The sequence below is a fragment of the Periophthalmus magnuspinnatus genome, chromosome 11 (assembly GCF_009829125.3).
Source record: "Periophthalmus magnuspinnatus isolate fPerMag1 chromosome 11, fPerMag1.2.pri, whole genome shotgun sequence".
In the NCBI taxonomy this organism is placed as follows: Eukaryota; Metazoa; Chordata; class Actinopteri; order Gobiiformes; family Gobiidae; genus Periophthalmus; species Periophthalmus magnuspinnatus.
This window is the reverse complement of record NC_047136.2, coordinates 17,518,789-17,537,873: the sequence shown is the minus strand read 5'-3', so window position 1 is coordinate 17,537,873 and position 19,085 is coordinate 17,518,789. Positions and strand designations below refer to the sequence as shown.

General features: G+C 36.1%; 1 protein-coding gene across 1 annotated transcript; it reads right to left on the bottom strand.

The window, feature by feature from the left end:
• Positions 1–1,886: 1,886 nt before the first annotated feature.
• On the bottom strand, positions 1,887–18,329 carry LOC117378288 (ankyrin repeat and MYND domain-containing protein 2-like). The gene is made up of 10 exons (XM_033974877.1): positions 18,263–18,329; positions 17,289–17,353; positions 14,387–14,525; positions 13,862–13,960; positions 12,495–12,655; positions 9,954–10,168; positions 8,790–8,925; positions 7,115–7,243; positions 5,472–5,592; positions 1,887–2,041 (listed from the first exon to the last, which is right to left on the bottom strand). Exons 1-10 carry the CDS (start codon positions 18,327–18,329, stop codon positions 1,887–1,889), a joined length of 1,287 nt encoding a protein of 428 aa, XP_033830768.1.
• Positions 18,330–19,085: the final 756 nt, after the last annotated feature.

Here is a 19,085-nt window from a genome sequence, read left to right as displayed (position 1 = left end):
GACAAACCTTTCAAAATGAGCAAGTTCTGTTTTTCATGTTTTTAAGACTAAATCATATTTTATTTAAAGAGTGGATATTCTACTTTTTTGGTTCTTTCTACTATCTTATAATGTTGTATTCTCATCAAAACACAAATGAAGAGGTTTTAGATGTCATAAATGCATGTTTGAGTAATTTAATGACCTCTCCCAATTCAAGCCATCCTTAAGGTTAGCCGTAAGATTTGTCCAATGCTCAGCCCATGCTCCCACATGACAATTCTCCATAAATATACAAAAGGAGGATACAAAACAGTGCACACCTACTTGACACTTGTACAGTAGTTTCATTAACGTGACGCACACTGATTGTGTTGTGACAGAGCTCTGGGTTATGTTATGTGTTAGCAGTTAATACCCCATAAGAGTAAACTACCCCCCTCATAATGCAGCCTTCCTCAAACACGTGTGAATGAAACAAAACACAACTCCAGGTCTGCTTTTGATGAGGTAACTCACAAGAATAGATTTTGGGTAATATAAGACCTTTAAACAACATTAATTTTATACAATTAGAGGGGATGATGTGAACTATGTGAGAAGTACAATTTCTTCAAAAAGTAAATTTTGTAACACATTACTAACCATAAGGATAGTGACCACAAAATGTCCTTTATAATGTTAGATCTAGAGTTTTAAAATGGTACTAGGGATTCAACATATTTGTTATATAGCTAGAATAATAAATAAATAAAATTAACTTTTTCTTCGAATGCGGCCACAATAATCAGAGCATAACAATGTGTAGAGTCTACACATGGGTCTACAATGTAGACAAACCCATCTGTGCCTGGACGGCTTTGTTGCATCTGGTGAGGGCAGAACAATTATTTTTACAACACAGTAATAACAGATAATTTTATTTGGAAAGATATTTATTATAATCTTGTAAGTATTGTTAACAAAATATACAATAATGTGATACTGGAGCAGCCATTATAAAATATACTGTCCTTAGAATACTGTTGTATATTAGTGTATAGCAGTGTTTGCTGTTATGGACATGAGTAAACACTGGTAATGTGTAAATGCACACCAAAAATCTGATCATAATCTGATTTCTGGAGTTATCAGATTATTGAAATCTGCTGTGAGAAATCTGATTTCTTTCTGAGTGTTCATACCTGTGCAGGTTTTCACAGGGGAAATATGCAAAACGAATGTGGCAAAGACAAAAATGAAATACAAAATTTTAAAGATTAAAAAGGTTACCTGCCGTATGTCACCAAAAATCACATTTAATTATTGGGTTATTATAGTGACTGATGTTAGTGATCATGTAAATGAACTGATCAGCTTTGCTTTGTTTAATAAGCCTTTTTTCCCCTAATAAGACAAATGCCAAAATCTAGAGTTCTACTTGTGGGTCTCTTGGCCTTCTTCTTTAAAGTGCATATGACAGATTAGAGTACTTTTCACTACATTGTTAACGTAATTATATTTAAGATGTTACTAAAAATCTTGCCCACAACTTCAAATATCTGCTACCTTCAAAACATTATTACATAACAACATACAACAAGGGCCAAAATGTGATTCCACAATATGGATGGATAGACTAATAAAAAAAAAAGACAACACTTTTATTTTGCTAAATCAATCTTTAATTGGTCAGAAAAATGTGTTGCCCTGCATGCCGAATGGAATATTCTGTGTTGATGACACAGGTAGAGTTAACAAGCATCAAAACCTGTCATATGCACTTCCAGGACACCAGTCTTGAATTATAATATAGCACAAATATATATACTTATTCCATATTCACGTGTATCCTGTTAAGACATTCATATGGGGTGAATACCATTAAAACTGCCAGTGTAACATGTGGGCTAGGGGCCAGTTCGAGGTCAGTCCCTGGGTCGGGGAGGGCCCTCAGAGGAGGTGGAGGGCCGGCTGAGCAGCTCCAGAGGACAGCCCCCCGCTGCAGCTACCTTCTCCTCTGCTCTCATGCACAGCTCCTGCAGGAAGTTAGCTGTTTCAAACACCAGGTCGCTCTCATCCTCTGAAAACGAAAGGTGGAAAGAGGTGGAAAGTTAAGTCATTACATCACTGTCATAGAGTAGATACTTGGGGTAACTGCACTTTTTTATAACCTGCACTTGTAACTGAGCATACTTGTAGGTATGTAATTGTAATTAGTTGTATTTTAAATACTAAAGTATTTAAAATAGTATAGTATAGTATAGTATAGTATAGTATAGTATAGTATAGTATAGTATAGTATAGTATAGTATAGTATAGTATAGTATAGTATAGTATAGTATAGTATAGTATAGTATAGTATAGTATAGATTAAAAAGTATTTTAAACTACTGAAGTTATTGCAATTAACTAGATATTTTTTGGTAGGCATACGTTTTTGAGAAGATTTTAAAACCTGTACTTGTAACTGAGCATAATCCAAGCATGTAATTATAATGTTACATTTAAAATAATTTAAAAGTTATTGAGTACAGCACAGCCCCAACTGTCCCTAACCCTTGTCTCATTGCTACTTATAAACACATATAACAGTCCTGCATTGCCTTCACTGATTAGCTTTAGCTTTAGCTTTGACAGAAATTCTGTGGCCCAGGGCAAAAAGCCTCACATGGCTTATAAATTAGTAGGAAGAGGCCCCTAAGACCATGGGGCCCAGGACATGGGCCCCCCTTCTGTCTACTCCCCTGGCTCAGAGAATAAGTGGGTTGTAGTAAAACACAGTGCTAACTTTTAAGTTAAGCTAAAATCCTGATCTAATATTGATTTAAAATGTAAATAATAACAGCATTTTAGCAGCAGTACGTGTGCTTGTATTTGAGTGCATTTTTAGATGTGTAACTTTTTCAGTACTCTTTCTGCCAGTTTGTTAACAATGGTACAGTTAGATATGACGCTCAGTTGGTGCAAGAATAGGGTGTCCAGATGTCCCTATGTACCCGAGACAGTCCTAGTTTTTAGCCCTGCGTCCCTTGTCCCATCAGATTTAGCCAAAAATCACTGATTTGTCCCATTTTTATACAAGAAATGTCCCAGGTTTCCCTCTTTTTGGCCAATTTGATACCTTCCAAAAGTATAGGAAGCAGATATTGTCATTTGTTTAGTTAAAATACAGAATGACGTGTTTGAAAGAAGTCCCTCAGAATATGAGTCGACAATGGACAATATTACACACTCTTTTTATATTTGTATTTATACCAACCATCCCAACCCAGGTGTGTCCCAGTTTTGTGTTTTGGAAATCTGGTCACCCCATGCAATAATGGAAAAAAAAACATCAATAATTTTGTGAACATATTGCAACTAATAACTATGACCAAATGAACCTGGCTTTGGGTGAAGTTTCGTTTATAGAAGGACAGCGCCCTCTTGTGGAGAGAGTAAAGACCTACTATAACTTTACAGTTCAGTTAATTGTTTCTTTGTGAAGGTGTCTGGCTGACATAAGAGAGTCATCAATTCAAGTTTAATTGCAGTATTTGTTTAGCTATAACATGTTGTGTACTGTGAGTTGTTTAAAAATCACCCTGCTGCTGCTGCAGAGACAGAGATGTTTAAGTAAAACTGTTAGTCTTAGCTGACTAGCTTCTGTTTTTCTATTGGAGCTTGAACGCCTACCTCTTGGTTCCACAGATAAATTTCATTTTTCCAAAAATAAATTATATTAAAAGTTAGAAAGCTAGGTAAGTCTCTCCTCCCCCCTGGATTCACAATGGACATGTATGGGTTGGTGGTGGCTGGTTTTATTGTGGCTACCAGACTAATTCTGAGGGTCTGGAAAAGCCCCTACGGACCACGGATTGAGGACTGGTTTGGACTGATGACAGAGACTGCTGCATTTGAAAGAAAAAGTGAACAAGACCCTGTGAACAACACCCTGGACAAAACAAACAGGATATGGAGTCGCGTTTGTCATTTGTAGGGAGGAATAGCTCTGCTGTACAGAAGTAATAGACTGATTGATGTGATCAGCTGTCATATATTTTGTTTGTATTTTGTATGTCTTTTGTTGTTATAATGAAAATTAATAAAAACTTTAATGACAAAAAAAGTTAATCAGCTGTGTGTTAACAAATGACCACAAGATCTATAATTTTATGTGTGCGTGCGTGCGTGCGTGCGTGCGTGTGTGTGTGTTTGAAACAGACTGTATATAGAGTGCTAGCTTTGTCCATTTGTACAGTCTATGGTTTGAGACAAGGCAGTAAAACGAAGTAGTGATTGTCTTAACCCTCCATCATACTACTGTTTATTGTATAACTTCTTAATTTTGTATTTGATTCAGGTGTACAAAAATATACTTAAATTGTTTTCATGAAGATTATTTTGCCTGGAGTGCATCACATTGAGCTTATGTTTCCAGCATTTACAGATTTTTATTAATTAAAAATACCTTCAAACATACGTTCTTACTGTGAGAATGGTCTACTGTCCACAAATCTGGCCTGTAACCCGGCCTGCATTAGCTGCTGGTCTCCATAGAGATAGACAGGTTTAATGCTATACTGTGAAACATACTAGACAATGCTCTATGGAGTCAAGCAGGTGGCATCCTCCAACAGAAAAGTTACAAAGTGCAACTTCAAATGAGAAATAGTCATATTTAGCTAACTCCAAACAACCGTCATTCCCCAGTTTGAATCAGAGCGTCCAATTTTGATATGCACATACCCCGCTGCTTATAGGCAAGCCTTACTACGACAACACGTGTATTTATTTTTCTCATTCTTTAATTATATTTATTTTAAGTTAAATATAAGTCAATAATTTGCAAACAGATCAGTGCAGAGAAAAAAAAAAAAAACTTTTTTTGCAAACTGTATTTTACTTGAACTATTTAGAGACCTGGCGTCCTCATATGTGGACATTTTGGGTTGTCTAGGCCACAATGCAATTTTTTACAACAGTTTAGAATGTTTAGAATATATGTTTAGAATATTTTATTTTATTTTTTTTGTTTTTCTTCCTGCTCCTGTGAGCAGCTCTTCACATGAGATACATTGTTCCAAAAGGCACAATTGTTGTTTCTCCTTTTGTTTTTACATTCAGGACAAATGTTGCTGTGTTCAGGGTCTTAATAAATAGTTTTTGCAAATCATTATTCAAATGTTTTATCAAAATAAGTATAATGTCCACATATGAGGACGTATGATTTACATAATTTTTTCTCAGAAACTACATAATGTAAAAAGATCATTCTTTGTATTTAGACTCATCAGGTCCAATCAGACCAAATAACAAAGAGAAATTAATAAAGCATCTCATGCAAGAGCTAGGGTCTCAGGAGGTTAATGAAAGACAAAGTAAAGTTTTAACTGACACATAACATTTTTATTGTTTCTGGTGAGTAAAATAATGAAAATATAGTTAAGCTAACGACTAGCATGATCGATGCACATGCTGTAAATGACTCAAAATAATGGAATGACAGGCATGTTAGTCTGCTGCTTTACCTTTCAGCTCCTTTAGCTTGGGTGTGTCCTGTGCCTTGGCATCCTGGTCCTGCATGGATCCACACATTTTCTTATGTGTGAACCAGTGAAGCTTTTGACAGGCCAGACTGCAGTAGACCACCTGCACACCACACCAGAGACAAGACATGAAGGTAAAGACAGTATCGAAAATCAGATTCTAATCAATACTAAAACTAGTGCCAAGACCAGATACTCATTTGAGATATCGATGCTAAAAAGTCACATTCACAGGACAGAAATGAACCTTTCCTGAATAGCTTTAGAATGATATTGAGCTTTATGGGAACAAGTATAGACGAGTATATGCCCATGGACCACTATGGAACATACCTGGACAACTGTGGGATAATATAGATATAAGACAACAAGGTAATATAAAAAATGCTGTGATTTAATGTTAAAAATCACATTCTATTCTCTACTCCTTAGTATCAAAAGTGAGTTTGACATTTTTGTATCATGGCAGCACTAATCCACTAGCAAATAAATACAAAAAATAGAGACAGTTACAGATATGTTTTTCAGTATTAGTGGCATAACTTTTGTGAGATAAAATATTGCTCTGTTTTTCTGCATGTACAGTGTGTACAGTAAGAATCAGTACAACACTCATAAGTTTAGTTTTCAGCTTTACTGACAGAGCTTGCAATGAGTGTGCTGAACAGGCAGGTGAAGCCATGCAGTGTAGATCCCTTACCATTTGATGAGTTTATTAGTTATCTTATGAATAATTATGGTTTATTATTTTTTAGTTCTTATGTAAGGCTGAGAAATGGGGGGGGGGGGGGGGGGGGAATCCTCATATTGATCAATCATGGTTTTCTATTGAATTGTATTTTATTAAGCTAAAAGCAATGACTTTCATATTCCTGACTGTACAATTATACTGACTTATGATCATCACATTTAATAATAATAATAATAATCATAATCATCATTATCATAATTGTAATGTATTAGTCTTATATTTGAAAGGCCACCGAAGGCCTGGGACAGACTACGATATATTGCTACAGAGAAATATTGCAACAAACGATAATATTGAAACTATTTTATGCCACTGATACAAAGTAGGATCATTCCCGTAAACCTATTTTTAAATATATTGTGTCATTATAAGGCATAAGCTGCAACAAATAAAAAGAAGAATGAACCAATAATTAGCAATAGTTATTTATTCTGCCCCCTACAGCTCAAATCTTACATTATTACATTAAAATTGATTAAATCTCTTAAAAGTTGATATGGTAATTATCATGACAGGCCTAGTCTCCACTCGTATTAGGCCATGTGGATGAACTGTCTTGTTTAAGGACACAACCACTGTGGCACCTGGAATTTCCAGCAGTCTCCCATCTAAGTGCTGACCAGGCCCAGCCTTGCTTAGCTTCTCAGATCTGACAAGATCTGACTTTGACAAGAAAGTCTGGCCAAGCAAAGTCTTTCTTTCTGAACTCCAAAACACATGCTTTTACTGACAGAGAATTGGCTGTAGACCAAAACTTTTCTTTCAATTGACAGCCCTATTCTTATGATTATATTGTGACCTGAAAAGGAGTAACGATTAATCAAATAATTTGGCTGATATCCTTACAGTGAAGTTGTTAATCTGCTGAACTTACTGCCTTACACAGGGAACACCTTTTGTCTGCTCCCTTCTCTCCACATGTCACACAGTAGTCTCCCTCCACAAAAGCCATCTGTCCCGTCAGCGCCTGGCTCAGAACTGCAAAGGCTGTGGGGTCATTTCCCTGGAAACAGACAACAACAAAACTCATCACAATTGGAGCTGCAAGAAATGGTTATTTTAGCAATTATTGCAGATTAATTAGTTAGTCTAAGAATTTTTTTTAAAGATTTCTATTCAATGCTATTTAGTAGGTAAAAATGGTCCTCACCTGTGGGGTGTCCCAGGGGTCAAATCTGGGACCCCTTTTGTTTCATCTCTACATGCTGCTGTTAGGTCAGTTAATACACAGCAATAATGTGTCCTACTACAACTCTCCAGATGACACTCAGATCTATGTCTGACTGACAGTGAGTTCTCCAGCTCAACTCAAACTTATAGTCTTTGGCCCACGGAAACATAGAGAAAGTGTTAGCAGTCACCTCCAGTCTCTCTCTCTAAAACCTTCAAATCAGGCTAGAAATCTAGGGGTAATAATGGACTCAGACTTGAACTTTAACAGTCACATCAAATCAATTATATCTGCAGCTTTTTACCATTTAAAAACCAAAGGTAAACTGTCTAAATCAGACTCCTGACTAGAACCTGGAAGTACAAGCACATAAGTCCTGTGCTCAGGTCTCTGCACTGACCCCTGTGGCCAGTACCAATCTCTCCATGGACCAGCACCAAAGTACATCTGTGACATGTTAGTGCCATATGAACCATCTCACAGTCTGAGAACTTCAGGGACTGGCCTCCTGCTGCTGCCAGAGTCAGGACTAAACATTGGTTTAGTTTCAGTTTTCTGCAGCTAAAACCTGGAACATGGAGATGTGAAACAGGCCTCTACTTTGACAATGTTTAAATTCAGGCTCAAAACAGTTCTGTTTAGCTGTGTATATGAAAGGTTTTTATTCTGCTCTCTTCTCTTTTAATGTTTGTGTATGAATTGTGCAATACAAATAAACTTGCCTGGCCTTGCCTTCAAACTCCATTTTAATACTAAGGAATAGATTTGCTACTCAATATGAGTATCTGATACCACAACGATAATAAAATAATAAAATGATAGTAAAAAACAGTCTTTATTTAGACAATAAAAAGTTATTTTCAACGTTAAATCATAGTGCTTACTTATATTCCCATGTGGCCTCATATCTGTGTAATCCCTCAGTGGTTCAGACAGGTTCCATGGGTGTATACTTGTGTATGTGGGCTTCTACAGCTCAAGATCATTCTCAAGATATTCAGGAAAGGTTCATTTCTGTCCTGTGAATATGACTCTTTTTTTTGGTACTTGCTCAAATGAATATCTAGTTTTGATGCATGTTTTAGTATCAATTTGACATCCCTACTCACCAGACAAGTTACATAGTGTTACAAGTACCACAAGTTACTTGTAACACTATGTTACTTACAAATCTATCTTGGTAAAATAAGATCAAATTTTGTTTTAAGTGTATGTTCAAGTAATTAAAAAAACTGAAAAAGTAAACTTGTTGCAGCTCTATCAACAACACAGCTCACCTAGTCCATATAAAATGTTACTGGTCAGTGGTATCCCCTGTCTACCACTAGATGTCCTCGTTATGGCTTATAAACTTATCTTCCTTGTTCTCTGGACTTACGATCTCTACCGGTGCTATGCTCCTCACCAGCTCCTGAAGCAGGTTGGTCTCACAGTACGGGAACTTCCGGATGCAGTCTCGGATGAACTTCTCCTGGTACTGAGGGAAGCCATCACTGTCTCTCCCCCTCAGGAGGCTGGATTCAAGCAACAACAGGGAACATGTGTTTAGAGGTAAACTCAAAACAATCTTAGACTTCTACAAATGCACTTAAACCTGACTAGAGATGTGACTTTTTGAATGAGTCAGTTGTTTTGAATGGAACATGAACGGTTGAATTGGGTCTCATTTTTCCAAATATTTTTCATTCTCATTTCTTCAAAAAAATAATCACAAAAGCAAAATACAAAAACATACACATAATACAGTTATTTTCAAAATTATTATTAATGTAGTGCAACATTTTATTTACATTATGGATAATTTCAATGGGTAAACATGCTTCTTCTTCTTCTTCTTCTTCTTCTTCTTCTTCTTCTTCTTATTATTATTATTATTATTATTATTATTATTATTATTATTATTATTATTATTATTATTATTATTATTATTATTATTATTATTATTATTATTATTATCATCCATGTTACAATGTTTCCTCATCACAGACAGACCTGGAGTTGTGTTTTGTTTCATTCATGTTTAACACATACATCCTGCATATTTAGGCTGTGCTTTTCTGTCAAACAGAAAACACTCTGTTCCATGTTGTGATGTACGGGGCCGTGTCTTACTATGGATCCTGAGATGCCCAAGCCCAAGTTTGTCATTGAGGTCTCATACAGGAAGTGCTCCTCTGTGTTTTTTAAACTCCGTACACCTTCACTTGAATCGTTTGGATAATTTCGTCCCTGAAATTGCCTATTTCTACTGAACAAAAGGTAAACGGTAGCTGTTAATGTGGAAACTACTGCTTCATGACATCACAAGGTGGAACAGAGCATTTTGAGCTTTGGAAATGTAGACAGCCTAATAATAAAGGATTTCTCCAACAAACATGTGAATGAAACTAAACACAAGTCTGGATAATCTTTTGAGTAGGTAACAACGTTCTAACATGACTGAAAGCTCAGAAGAATACATTTTGCGTTATATAGGTCCTTTAAATGTAAGAAATCACAATTGCATTCTTTTCCCTAAAATCATGTAGCTCTATTATCTCACCTCCTGAGCAGAGAGTCGAGCTTGTCCTCTCTGTTCTGTAGAAAGGACAGGCATTTGTTGAGCACACAGCCCAGGTAGTGCATCTTCATAGCCAGCACCTCATTCATGTCCTGCTGCTGCACACACTGCTCACACAGAAGCTCCATGACACGCGAGCACTTCTGCAGAGCCCACGGGTCCACCAGAGCGGGCTCCTCCTTCACCAGCAGCACAATCTGACACAGCACACGGACCAGGTAAGGGTAAGGGAGTATACAGGAAACAGTGGGACAGAGTTTGGAGTTTGCTGTTTGTTTGTGAATAATGATAAACTAGGGTTAACTATTCCAATACCAAAGAGTACTATATGATTCTATTGAAGGTGTATAGAAAACACAATAGAGCACTTCCTGTTTTGCCACATGACATTATAAGGTGGAACGGAGTGTTAAACGTGCAAATGAAACAAAACACAACTCCAGGTATGTTTTAAATGAGGAAACAACCTTATAAGACAGATCAGAAAGTAGTATAATATGGGCCCTTTAAACAGGACATATTATATATTTTTTATGTTGTTATTTAACATTAAAATCATTATTCTACTTATTTTTACTTCATTGTAAAGCACAATACTGATCTAAAAGGGATTTTAGCACCTATGGGTGGAGATAAGGGGAAAGTGAAAACTTACATTTTCAGAGCACTCAAGCTTCGAATGTAAGGCAGTGCAAAGTTACACAAAAATATATGAATTTATCAAAAAAGAACTTTCAGTAAACTTGTGATGGGGGTTTACCATTACAACTTGGTTAAAAACTGATAAAAGAACAAATTACATAATATGTCTCCTTTAATGAACACTGAACCAGGTCTAATTCATATGAACCATTCTGCTTACTAATACCTTTAAATAAATAAAAAAAATTGAAATTTTCCATGTGTGTGCTACTTATTTTACAAAACTAATGTGATTGGATGCAAAATGTATAAAAAGATAATTAAACATAATCAGCATCACAGTATCAACATTGTAAAATGGACACTAGCATGCATGTCTGTGGGGGTGATGATGAGGACAGTAGCAAATCTAGTAAACCACCAAATAGAAATAACAACTAGAGTAAAACAAAGACTATCCTACTTCTCATGGACCTCAGATCTTTCCTTTTTCAGTAAACTACATGCATTTTCCCTCCTAAATGTAATCGACAAGTGTAGAAGAATACAGCATTAGCGACTTGACTAATTCTTGTGTATGTCCCTGGAGCTTTGTCTTGTAAACATGTGAGCTTGTATTAATAACCTGTACGAGTAAAATACATGCTCACTGATGCCCGGCCCTGTAACCCTATCCCCGTGACCCACTCATTCAGATATATTTAGCCCTCTGGAGTGTTACAGCTGGGGCCTCTGTGGAATTCAGAAAGCACTGGCAAAACCAAGCCCAGTTTCTGTGCTTAAGGTCACATGAAATATATTCAAATTGGTTATGATTTCAGTACTGTAAGAATTTATCGATTTTTCATTTAATTGGTAAAGAGGGGGTATTACACTTATATGGGGTATTAATTGCTAGATTTTTTATCTTACCTTTTACCTAAAAACATTTTAAAAACAACATGTTAACATATTTTATAAGTTTCACTTTCGTTTTTGATGCTCTGAGTCCCCCCTCCCTTTGCTCACTCCCCCTTCAGAGCATTCTCACAACATCAACATCACAGCGTGCATCCCACTAATGAAACTACTCCACATCGCATCAGGTTTGAGAAGTTGTAGTATATAGTTTTGTATGCTTTTGTATATTTATGGAAAATTGTTGTGTATAGTGTCCAAAATAGATTGATAGATTATTTAAACATGGATGGTATATAAAAAAAATATATATGTTATAATATGGTAGAAAGCTCAAAAAAGTAGATTTTGCACAATACCTCCTCTTTAATGTAATGGTTCTAATACACACATACATTACATGTTACTGTATAAAGAATGTCTTATCTAAAAAAAATAATATACTTACGTAAATCATTCATTTTAATATTTATTGAAAGTATTACATTTTGTGTGCTTTTGTTTTGGGGTTTTTTGTTGTTGTTTTTTAAAGTCTCTACCCTCTCTCTCCCCTTTTCATACTTCAGCTGTCCTGTTCAATGAGGCTTTTGTCCAGAACATCTTTTATTTATTTCTTTTTAATTTGCCTATGTTTTTAGAGTTACATATGACCTACTTCTCAAACATAGACTGTATATATAAATGTGCATAGATAACACACTAGCCGCCGCTGTCCAAATAGGAAGTGAGCATTTGGGCTTCCAGCTCTAACAACTCTGGTTCCAATTCACTTTCTTTTCATGGGGGTAAAAGTGACTGGATAGTGGCTGAAAACATCTACAAACTTGACTGCAATCAAGGCCTGGAACAACACATCTTTTTTTTAAGTGGTGTATTCCTACTTGAGGCACTTTATATAGCTTTTTTTTTTTAATTGAACCGATAACCATAGACACCTTTGCACCATAGCGCCATCTCTGGTATGTGTGTAGTATGAGTGGTCACCTTGACGGGGTTGAGGTTGGTGGTCATGATGATCTTGTGCAGAGGGCCTGCCAGTCGGGGGGGTAGCATGGGTTCGGTGTCTACTCCTTGGGGTCTGGTGTAGTACTCCAGCCGTGCCCGCGAGAAGAAGTTGTTGATGACAGTCACACAGTCATGCTGACCTGGAACACAGGCATGATTACACTCATACTATTACTCATAGTAGTACCAGTAGTAGTAGTAGTAGTAGTAACAGCAGCAGCAACAGCAGCAGCAGCAGCAGTAGCAGTAGTAGCAGCAGTAGCAGTAGTAGCAGCAGTAGTAGTAGTAGTAGTAGTAGTGCTTCTTTGCAGTTTTTAATTTACACAGATGTGTTAAAGAATACAAATTTTGCTTTTAGGTGTTGGTGGTGGCACACACATATATTATTATTATTTAACATTTTGTTTATTGATCTTGAGTAGTTTAATAATAATAGAATAGATTGTTAATAATAATAGATTTAAAAAAAAAAAATTAATTTGCTTTATTTGTGTGTGCTGCCTCCAGTGGCCACTGTAATTTCAAGTACTATGTGACATCATGCAGTTTGCGTAGTGTAGATACCTGCTGGACCAATCACACTGTTTTAATACCTCTAGACTAGGGGTGCCCAAAGTGGTACCGTGGGCCAAACTTGGCCCTCCAAAGCGTCTAATGTGGCCCTCCAAGGTATGCTGAAATACGTATTTTGATTTAATTTTGCACTGAAAAAGAATGTTAGCAAAAGAAAGCAAGCTCGGACCAGTCTATAAAAAGCACAATAGTTAACACAGTTTAAACATACATCTGAAAAAGGTAGACCCATTATCTAAACCAAGGGAGGGCAATTTTTTTGACACATGGGCCACAATGGGTTCTAAAATTTGACAGAGGGGCCGGGCCAGGATATATATGTATATGTATATATTACATTAGAGATTTGGCCTGTAACATGTAGCAAAGCATGAATATGCAAGGCTCATTGTACAAATTGTTTTCCAAATGCATGAATTAAATTTATAATTCATTTATTAAATTTCAGTTAAATAAACAGGTAAGGGTTTACCTAATATAATTTGGTAATGTTCAACGGACCAGATTAATAAGCCCAAAGGGCCATGTTTGGCCCCCAGGCCATAGTTTGTCCATGTCTGCTCTAGACCCACCCCTCCTCCCCATCACTCTGTTCTTTAGTCCTCCAGGCACTGCCCAGTTTAGCAGTATTTGAAATGTGTTTGTGGGCGGAGTTTTTTTTTTTAAATGCACAATGATAGGTCACTCCTTATCTTAGTGAAATTTCACCATAGCAAAGTCAAATTGCATAATATGTCAACTTTCCTTTGCTATCAAGGGTAAATCATTCTCACCAACAAAAGCAGCCATTTGTGCTGCAGTCCGACCCACAGAGTTGACCAGGTCTATTTCTGCCCCCGCGTCCAGCATCATGGAGGTGATGTCTGTCTTCCCTGTTGACAAAGAAGATATTATGGTATTTAATGCAAACGACTTAGAAAATAGAAAACAGGTTAATTGACTTCCCGTTCAAAACTCCAGAAATGATAAACTCTACCTCTCCATAGAGACATTTCACTGTAGTAAGGAGCAGTTTTCAATCTACTTGAAGCAATTGAAATAGCAATTTGAGGTTAGAACATTGTTATATTATGGTTAAAAGCATTTTTAGTTGACTTTAAATATTATCTATCATAAATAAGACTAAATAAGAGTACCTAACCACCCACATTACCTAGTATGAATGTGTTGTGAGTGTTGATGGTGGTCAGAGGGGTCGAATAGTTTACCATCAACAGTGTGGATTGAATTAAAATTGTACTGTAAAGCTTCAAAAAAGTGCCATATAAATCAAATTCATTATTATTATTTATTATTACCTGAGAGTCCAGCGAACATGAGGGCCGTGTAGCCGTACTCGTGCTGGTTACAGTTGACGTCGGCCCCGTGCTGTAGGAGCAGACGACACATGTCCGCCTTCCCCTTGTACGCTGCGTGCATCAGCGGGGTCATGCCATTCTGTGTAACAAGAGCAAAGTCAAATCAACAGTGCTTTTCTTTATAATTCACATTGCCAACTACATTGTTACAAGTGTCTTGCTTAGGGACACAACAATATTAAAAATAAAATATTATATCTTGAATGAAAGAAAATTCTCAAAATATGACCATATGACCAAACAGCACTTTTTCTTGTCTAAGAATTAAAAGTACCGTCCAAAATAAAGAATTTGCTGAATATCTCCCTCATTTTTAGCAAAAAAATTTTAGTCTGGCTTTATTTACTGGAATGGCCAAATTTAATAATACATTATTATTGTGCTTTTCAAATCACTTTTAAAGGGTCCATATTACATTATTTTCTGTTATGTTTTTTCTTCATCAAAAACATACCTGAAGTTGTGTTTTGCTCATTCACACATGTTTAACCTACAAACCCTGCATATTTAGGCTGAGTTCTTCTCTCAAACAGAAAACACTCTGTTCCACCTTGTGATGTCATGCAGTAATACAGGAAGTGCTCCACTGTGTTTTTAAACTCCATACACCTTCACAAGAATCATTTGGGTGATTTCACCTCTGGAATTGCCGATCTCTACTGAACTAAAGGTAAACGGTAGCTGTTAACTTGGAAATTACCACTACATGACATCACAAGGTGGAACAGAGCATTTTGAGCTTTGGAGATGTAGACAGACTAATAATAAAGGATTACTAAAACATGTGTGAATAAAACAAAACACAACTCCAGGTAATATAGGACCTTTAAGTGAATTGTTAATCTGATTAATTGTTTACTTAAGCTGGTTGGAGTTCTGTAGGCTATCTAAATATATATATATATATATATATATATATATATATATATATATATATATATATATATATATATATATATATATATATATAATAATTATTTAAGAAATAAGTAAGGAAGTAAGTCATATTGTATTGTTTGATAGATCCTAAAGCATTTAGTTCATTTATTTAAAAATCACTATAGCTTTAAACTATACATAAAACTTCTAAACTGATTACAGATATATATTCTGCAAAAAATAACCGCAGCTCTACTCTTGAACACAGATAAAGTACCCCAGCCATGACACAAACTGACCCCCAAAAAAGGATTTTTCTATAGTATCCATAGTGGCCATTTTCATAAGAAGTTACATGACTCAGGTGTAGCGTATGTAAGCGTCATGTTTGAGCATGGGGTGTGCGCTATGCTAACGGCACATCTGACAGTGACAGGGAGGAGGGCTGTGGGCTACATTTAGTGCTCCTGCTATTATCCGACACCTTCAAGGACTGGGTGGACCACTCAAGAGTCTGCTCCATATGTCCTACAGGAGAACAGATGCTGCACACACCAGCCACGCTTATCCAATGAAAGGGGTTTACACAAAGCTGTAGTTGCTGGGTTTTAATTATTAGGTTTAAAGGAACTGTATGTAAGATTCTGATTTTTAACTTCCATAAACATGATTTAACTGTGTTCCCAGATATGAGGTAACTGAGAACAATTGTAATGCTGATTTATTTTAATTACCTAAACAAGGTACATGATGGCCAAGTTGTTTACATTATAATGTGATGTTTTGGTTCTGAAGATGATTGTCCAATCAGAAAGCAGAATGAGCCTCACATGAGTCTCTCATTTCAGCTCCCAGCCTCAAAGCAGAAATCCAGTTGGTCTCCTAAGTCTCCTCACTGGTTGATGAAGTACACAATTTTGTTACTTAAGTAAAAGTACAGATACAGAGGTAAAAAGTTACTTAATTAAAAGTAAAAGCATCACATGAAAAGTATTTAATTATCCATTAAAAATATATATACTCTAAGAGTAAAAAGTAAAAGTATTTCAAACAAGTGTTGTTAATTTGTTAAAGTGTTAAATGTCTAAATAGAGACTTAAAAAAAAAAAAAAAGATTCATATTTTGGTCAACTGCAAATCAATTTCTTCATTTTTCTAATGAATTTGTGTATTTATTATTGTTTGTTCAAATCCGAAGCTTGAAAGCTCGAAAACTTAACTAGTAAAAATAACATATGAAAAGTGCTTTTTACTTTTCAGTCATGTTCAAAAATGTAGTGGAGTAGAAAGAATACCTGCTCTCAATTATAATAAATACAGTATACTAATAAGTAAAAGTAAGAAGTACCCACTGTACTTCCAAAATGTACTTAAGTAAAGTACAGATACCTAAAAATTCGTACAGTACTTTACTATTTTTGTTTGATTACCTTCCGCCACTGGTTAAACCCCTGCACCTGCACATACATTTACTTTAGTAATGATTAGGCAATGGTCCATCTAAATCAATATGCTTTGTTTGTAGTGTGGTTGGATGAATATAGTGGGATAATGCACCTTGTCCCTAATAATAAAAAAAAAAAACAGCTTTGTATTACAAGAAAACACAATAAAACTGATACTGGAAAACTACTGGCTTGTACCCCAAGAGTAAATCTGGTAGATATTTATTCACTCAGGGTTGTAAAACAATACATGGTTTTACACCATGTGTCTGCCAAATAAATTGTGATAGATGTCTTGCTCAGTGACACAACAATTAAAATTCATGGGTTTGTTATAACAATTAACAATTAAAAACAAAATATTAGATTTTGAATGATTAAAAAAATCCTCAATTTGCATATGATCAAACAGCAGTTTTCTAAGAATTCAAAGTGCCACCTAAAGTAAAGAATTACTTGCAGCCAGTCACATAAATATAAAATAGATTAATTAGAGATGTTTTTTGACTATACCATACCTCATCTAAACAGTTGATTCTGACTTCATTGCTTGCCAGCAGCTGCGCCACCTCCTGCACATCACCTGCACACACATATCACAGAGTTCACTTATGTTTGCCAGTCTTACAAATTCTGAGACAGACATGTCAGGCTCAGGTCCGCAGGCCAAATTTGGCCCTCAGTGTAATTATATTTCACCCGCAAGATCATATCAAATATGCATTAGAGCAGGCCCGGTGCACCTGCATGTGTGCATGCACCTCTAATACTATGAGTCCCAGAATGCCACCACTTCTGCTACCTGTCGCCTCACTCAAATTTAATCCACCCCTTCTGAAAAACATGCTGATGTTGTTGAAAATTTTCAGTAAATATTTACTTTGGCCTGCAACTTAGTCAGAGTTTTTAATTTTGGCCCTCTGTGAGTTAGAATTTGGCACCCATGCTCTAAGAGATTTGAGAGATTTGATATACAACATAATAATACAAGCCAAAATAAACTTGTCAAAAATGTGTAAAATAACACAATAAGTCTAAATAAACATATTAACATAACAAGATCAAATGTAATGGAGTCCTTTTGCATTTGTATTACCTGTTCAATATTCATTAGCATCTGGATATTGCAACTCTACTCAGCTCAAAGTACTCAATTTTGTTATTTAAGTAAAAGTACAGATACCAGAGCAAAAAAAAAAAAACTCAAATAAAAGAAAAAGTCTCACATGAAAAAATCTACTTAAATAAAAGTATTAAAGTACCTGTTTAAAAATGTATTTACAGAGTTTGAGATCTAATAAAGCTTCAAGTGTACTGATACTGATGAAGATTTGTGCTGAATTTTGTTCGGCTCATCTATCTCTAATTTTGAGAATCCTAAAGTTGTCTCCATATCTCGTCCATTATGAATCAGTTATCTTTATAAGTTTAGTAGCCTATATCACACCAAATACTTAGACTAGAATCATACTGAATGAGTGAACGCACTTACCAGCGGTGATGACCTGTAGCATCTTCCTCTCTGCTGCGGACAGGTCTCCTTTCTGTGGGGCAGCCATGTTTGTGTCTTCTATGTGCTAATCTAATGTCTCTGTCCTGCACCAGCTCTGGCCCGTCTGACCCCTTCTGCTGGGATCGTCGTGGTTACAGGTGTACCCTCCACCAATCAGGATTTAGACTGTTGTGTCACATGACTTTCTTTTTTTTTTACTAAATAGATGTTTAGAGTCCTTGGAGTCTTTAGAAAAGTGAGATATTGTGGAGTTGTGGGGTCACTACTGGAAGAAAACTCTACTGAGTGTGAGAAATGAGAATGGTACAGTGTTACAGTGGTCCCTCGTTTATCGCAGGAGTTACAGTCTAAAAATAACCTGCAATAGGTGAAATCCGTGAAGTAGTCGGCTGTATTTTTTACAGTTATTATATGTTTTGCGGGTGTAAAACCCCTCACCACACACTTTATACACTTTTCTCACACAGGCATTAACATTTTCTCACATTTCTCTCTCATTTAAACACTCTCAAAGTTCAAACCTTTGTAGGCGCCTTTGTCGGTGTAGAAAGTTTCATCGACATTGTGGGTTTTGTCGAGGAGAAAACTTGCAAACAGCACTTCAGAGTCACACTGCGATCGAAAATTGCACCAAAAAAGGTTGTGAAAGGTGACCCATATTATAGTAAGGGACAACTGTACATAACTTTACACATACAACTGTATTTTCTTTGGTTAGTGCAATGGTCCCCCAACCCAAAACTGAGCAGACTGATACCAAGCATTTGTGTCCTTAGGCACCTTATTGGGCCTAGTTGTGGCC

Excerpts from the sequence above, each read along its gene's own strand:
- LOC117378288 (XM_033974877.1), bottom strand. The coding sequence starts at position 18,329 with ATGGCTGCCCCACAGAAAGGAGACCTGTCCGCAGCAGAGAGGAAGATG. Across the intron at positions 10,169-12,494 it reads CCAACCTCAACCCCGTCAAG|ATTGTGCTGCTGGTGAAGGA; the intron begins GTGACCACTCAT and ends GTGCTGTGTCAG. Across the intron at positions 8,926-9,953 it reads CTCGACTCTCTGCTCAGGAG|CCTCCTGAGGGGGAGAGACA; the intron begins GTGAGATAATAG and ends GCTTGAATCCAG.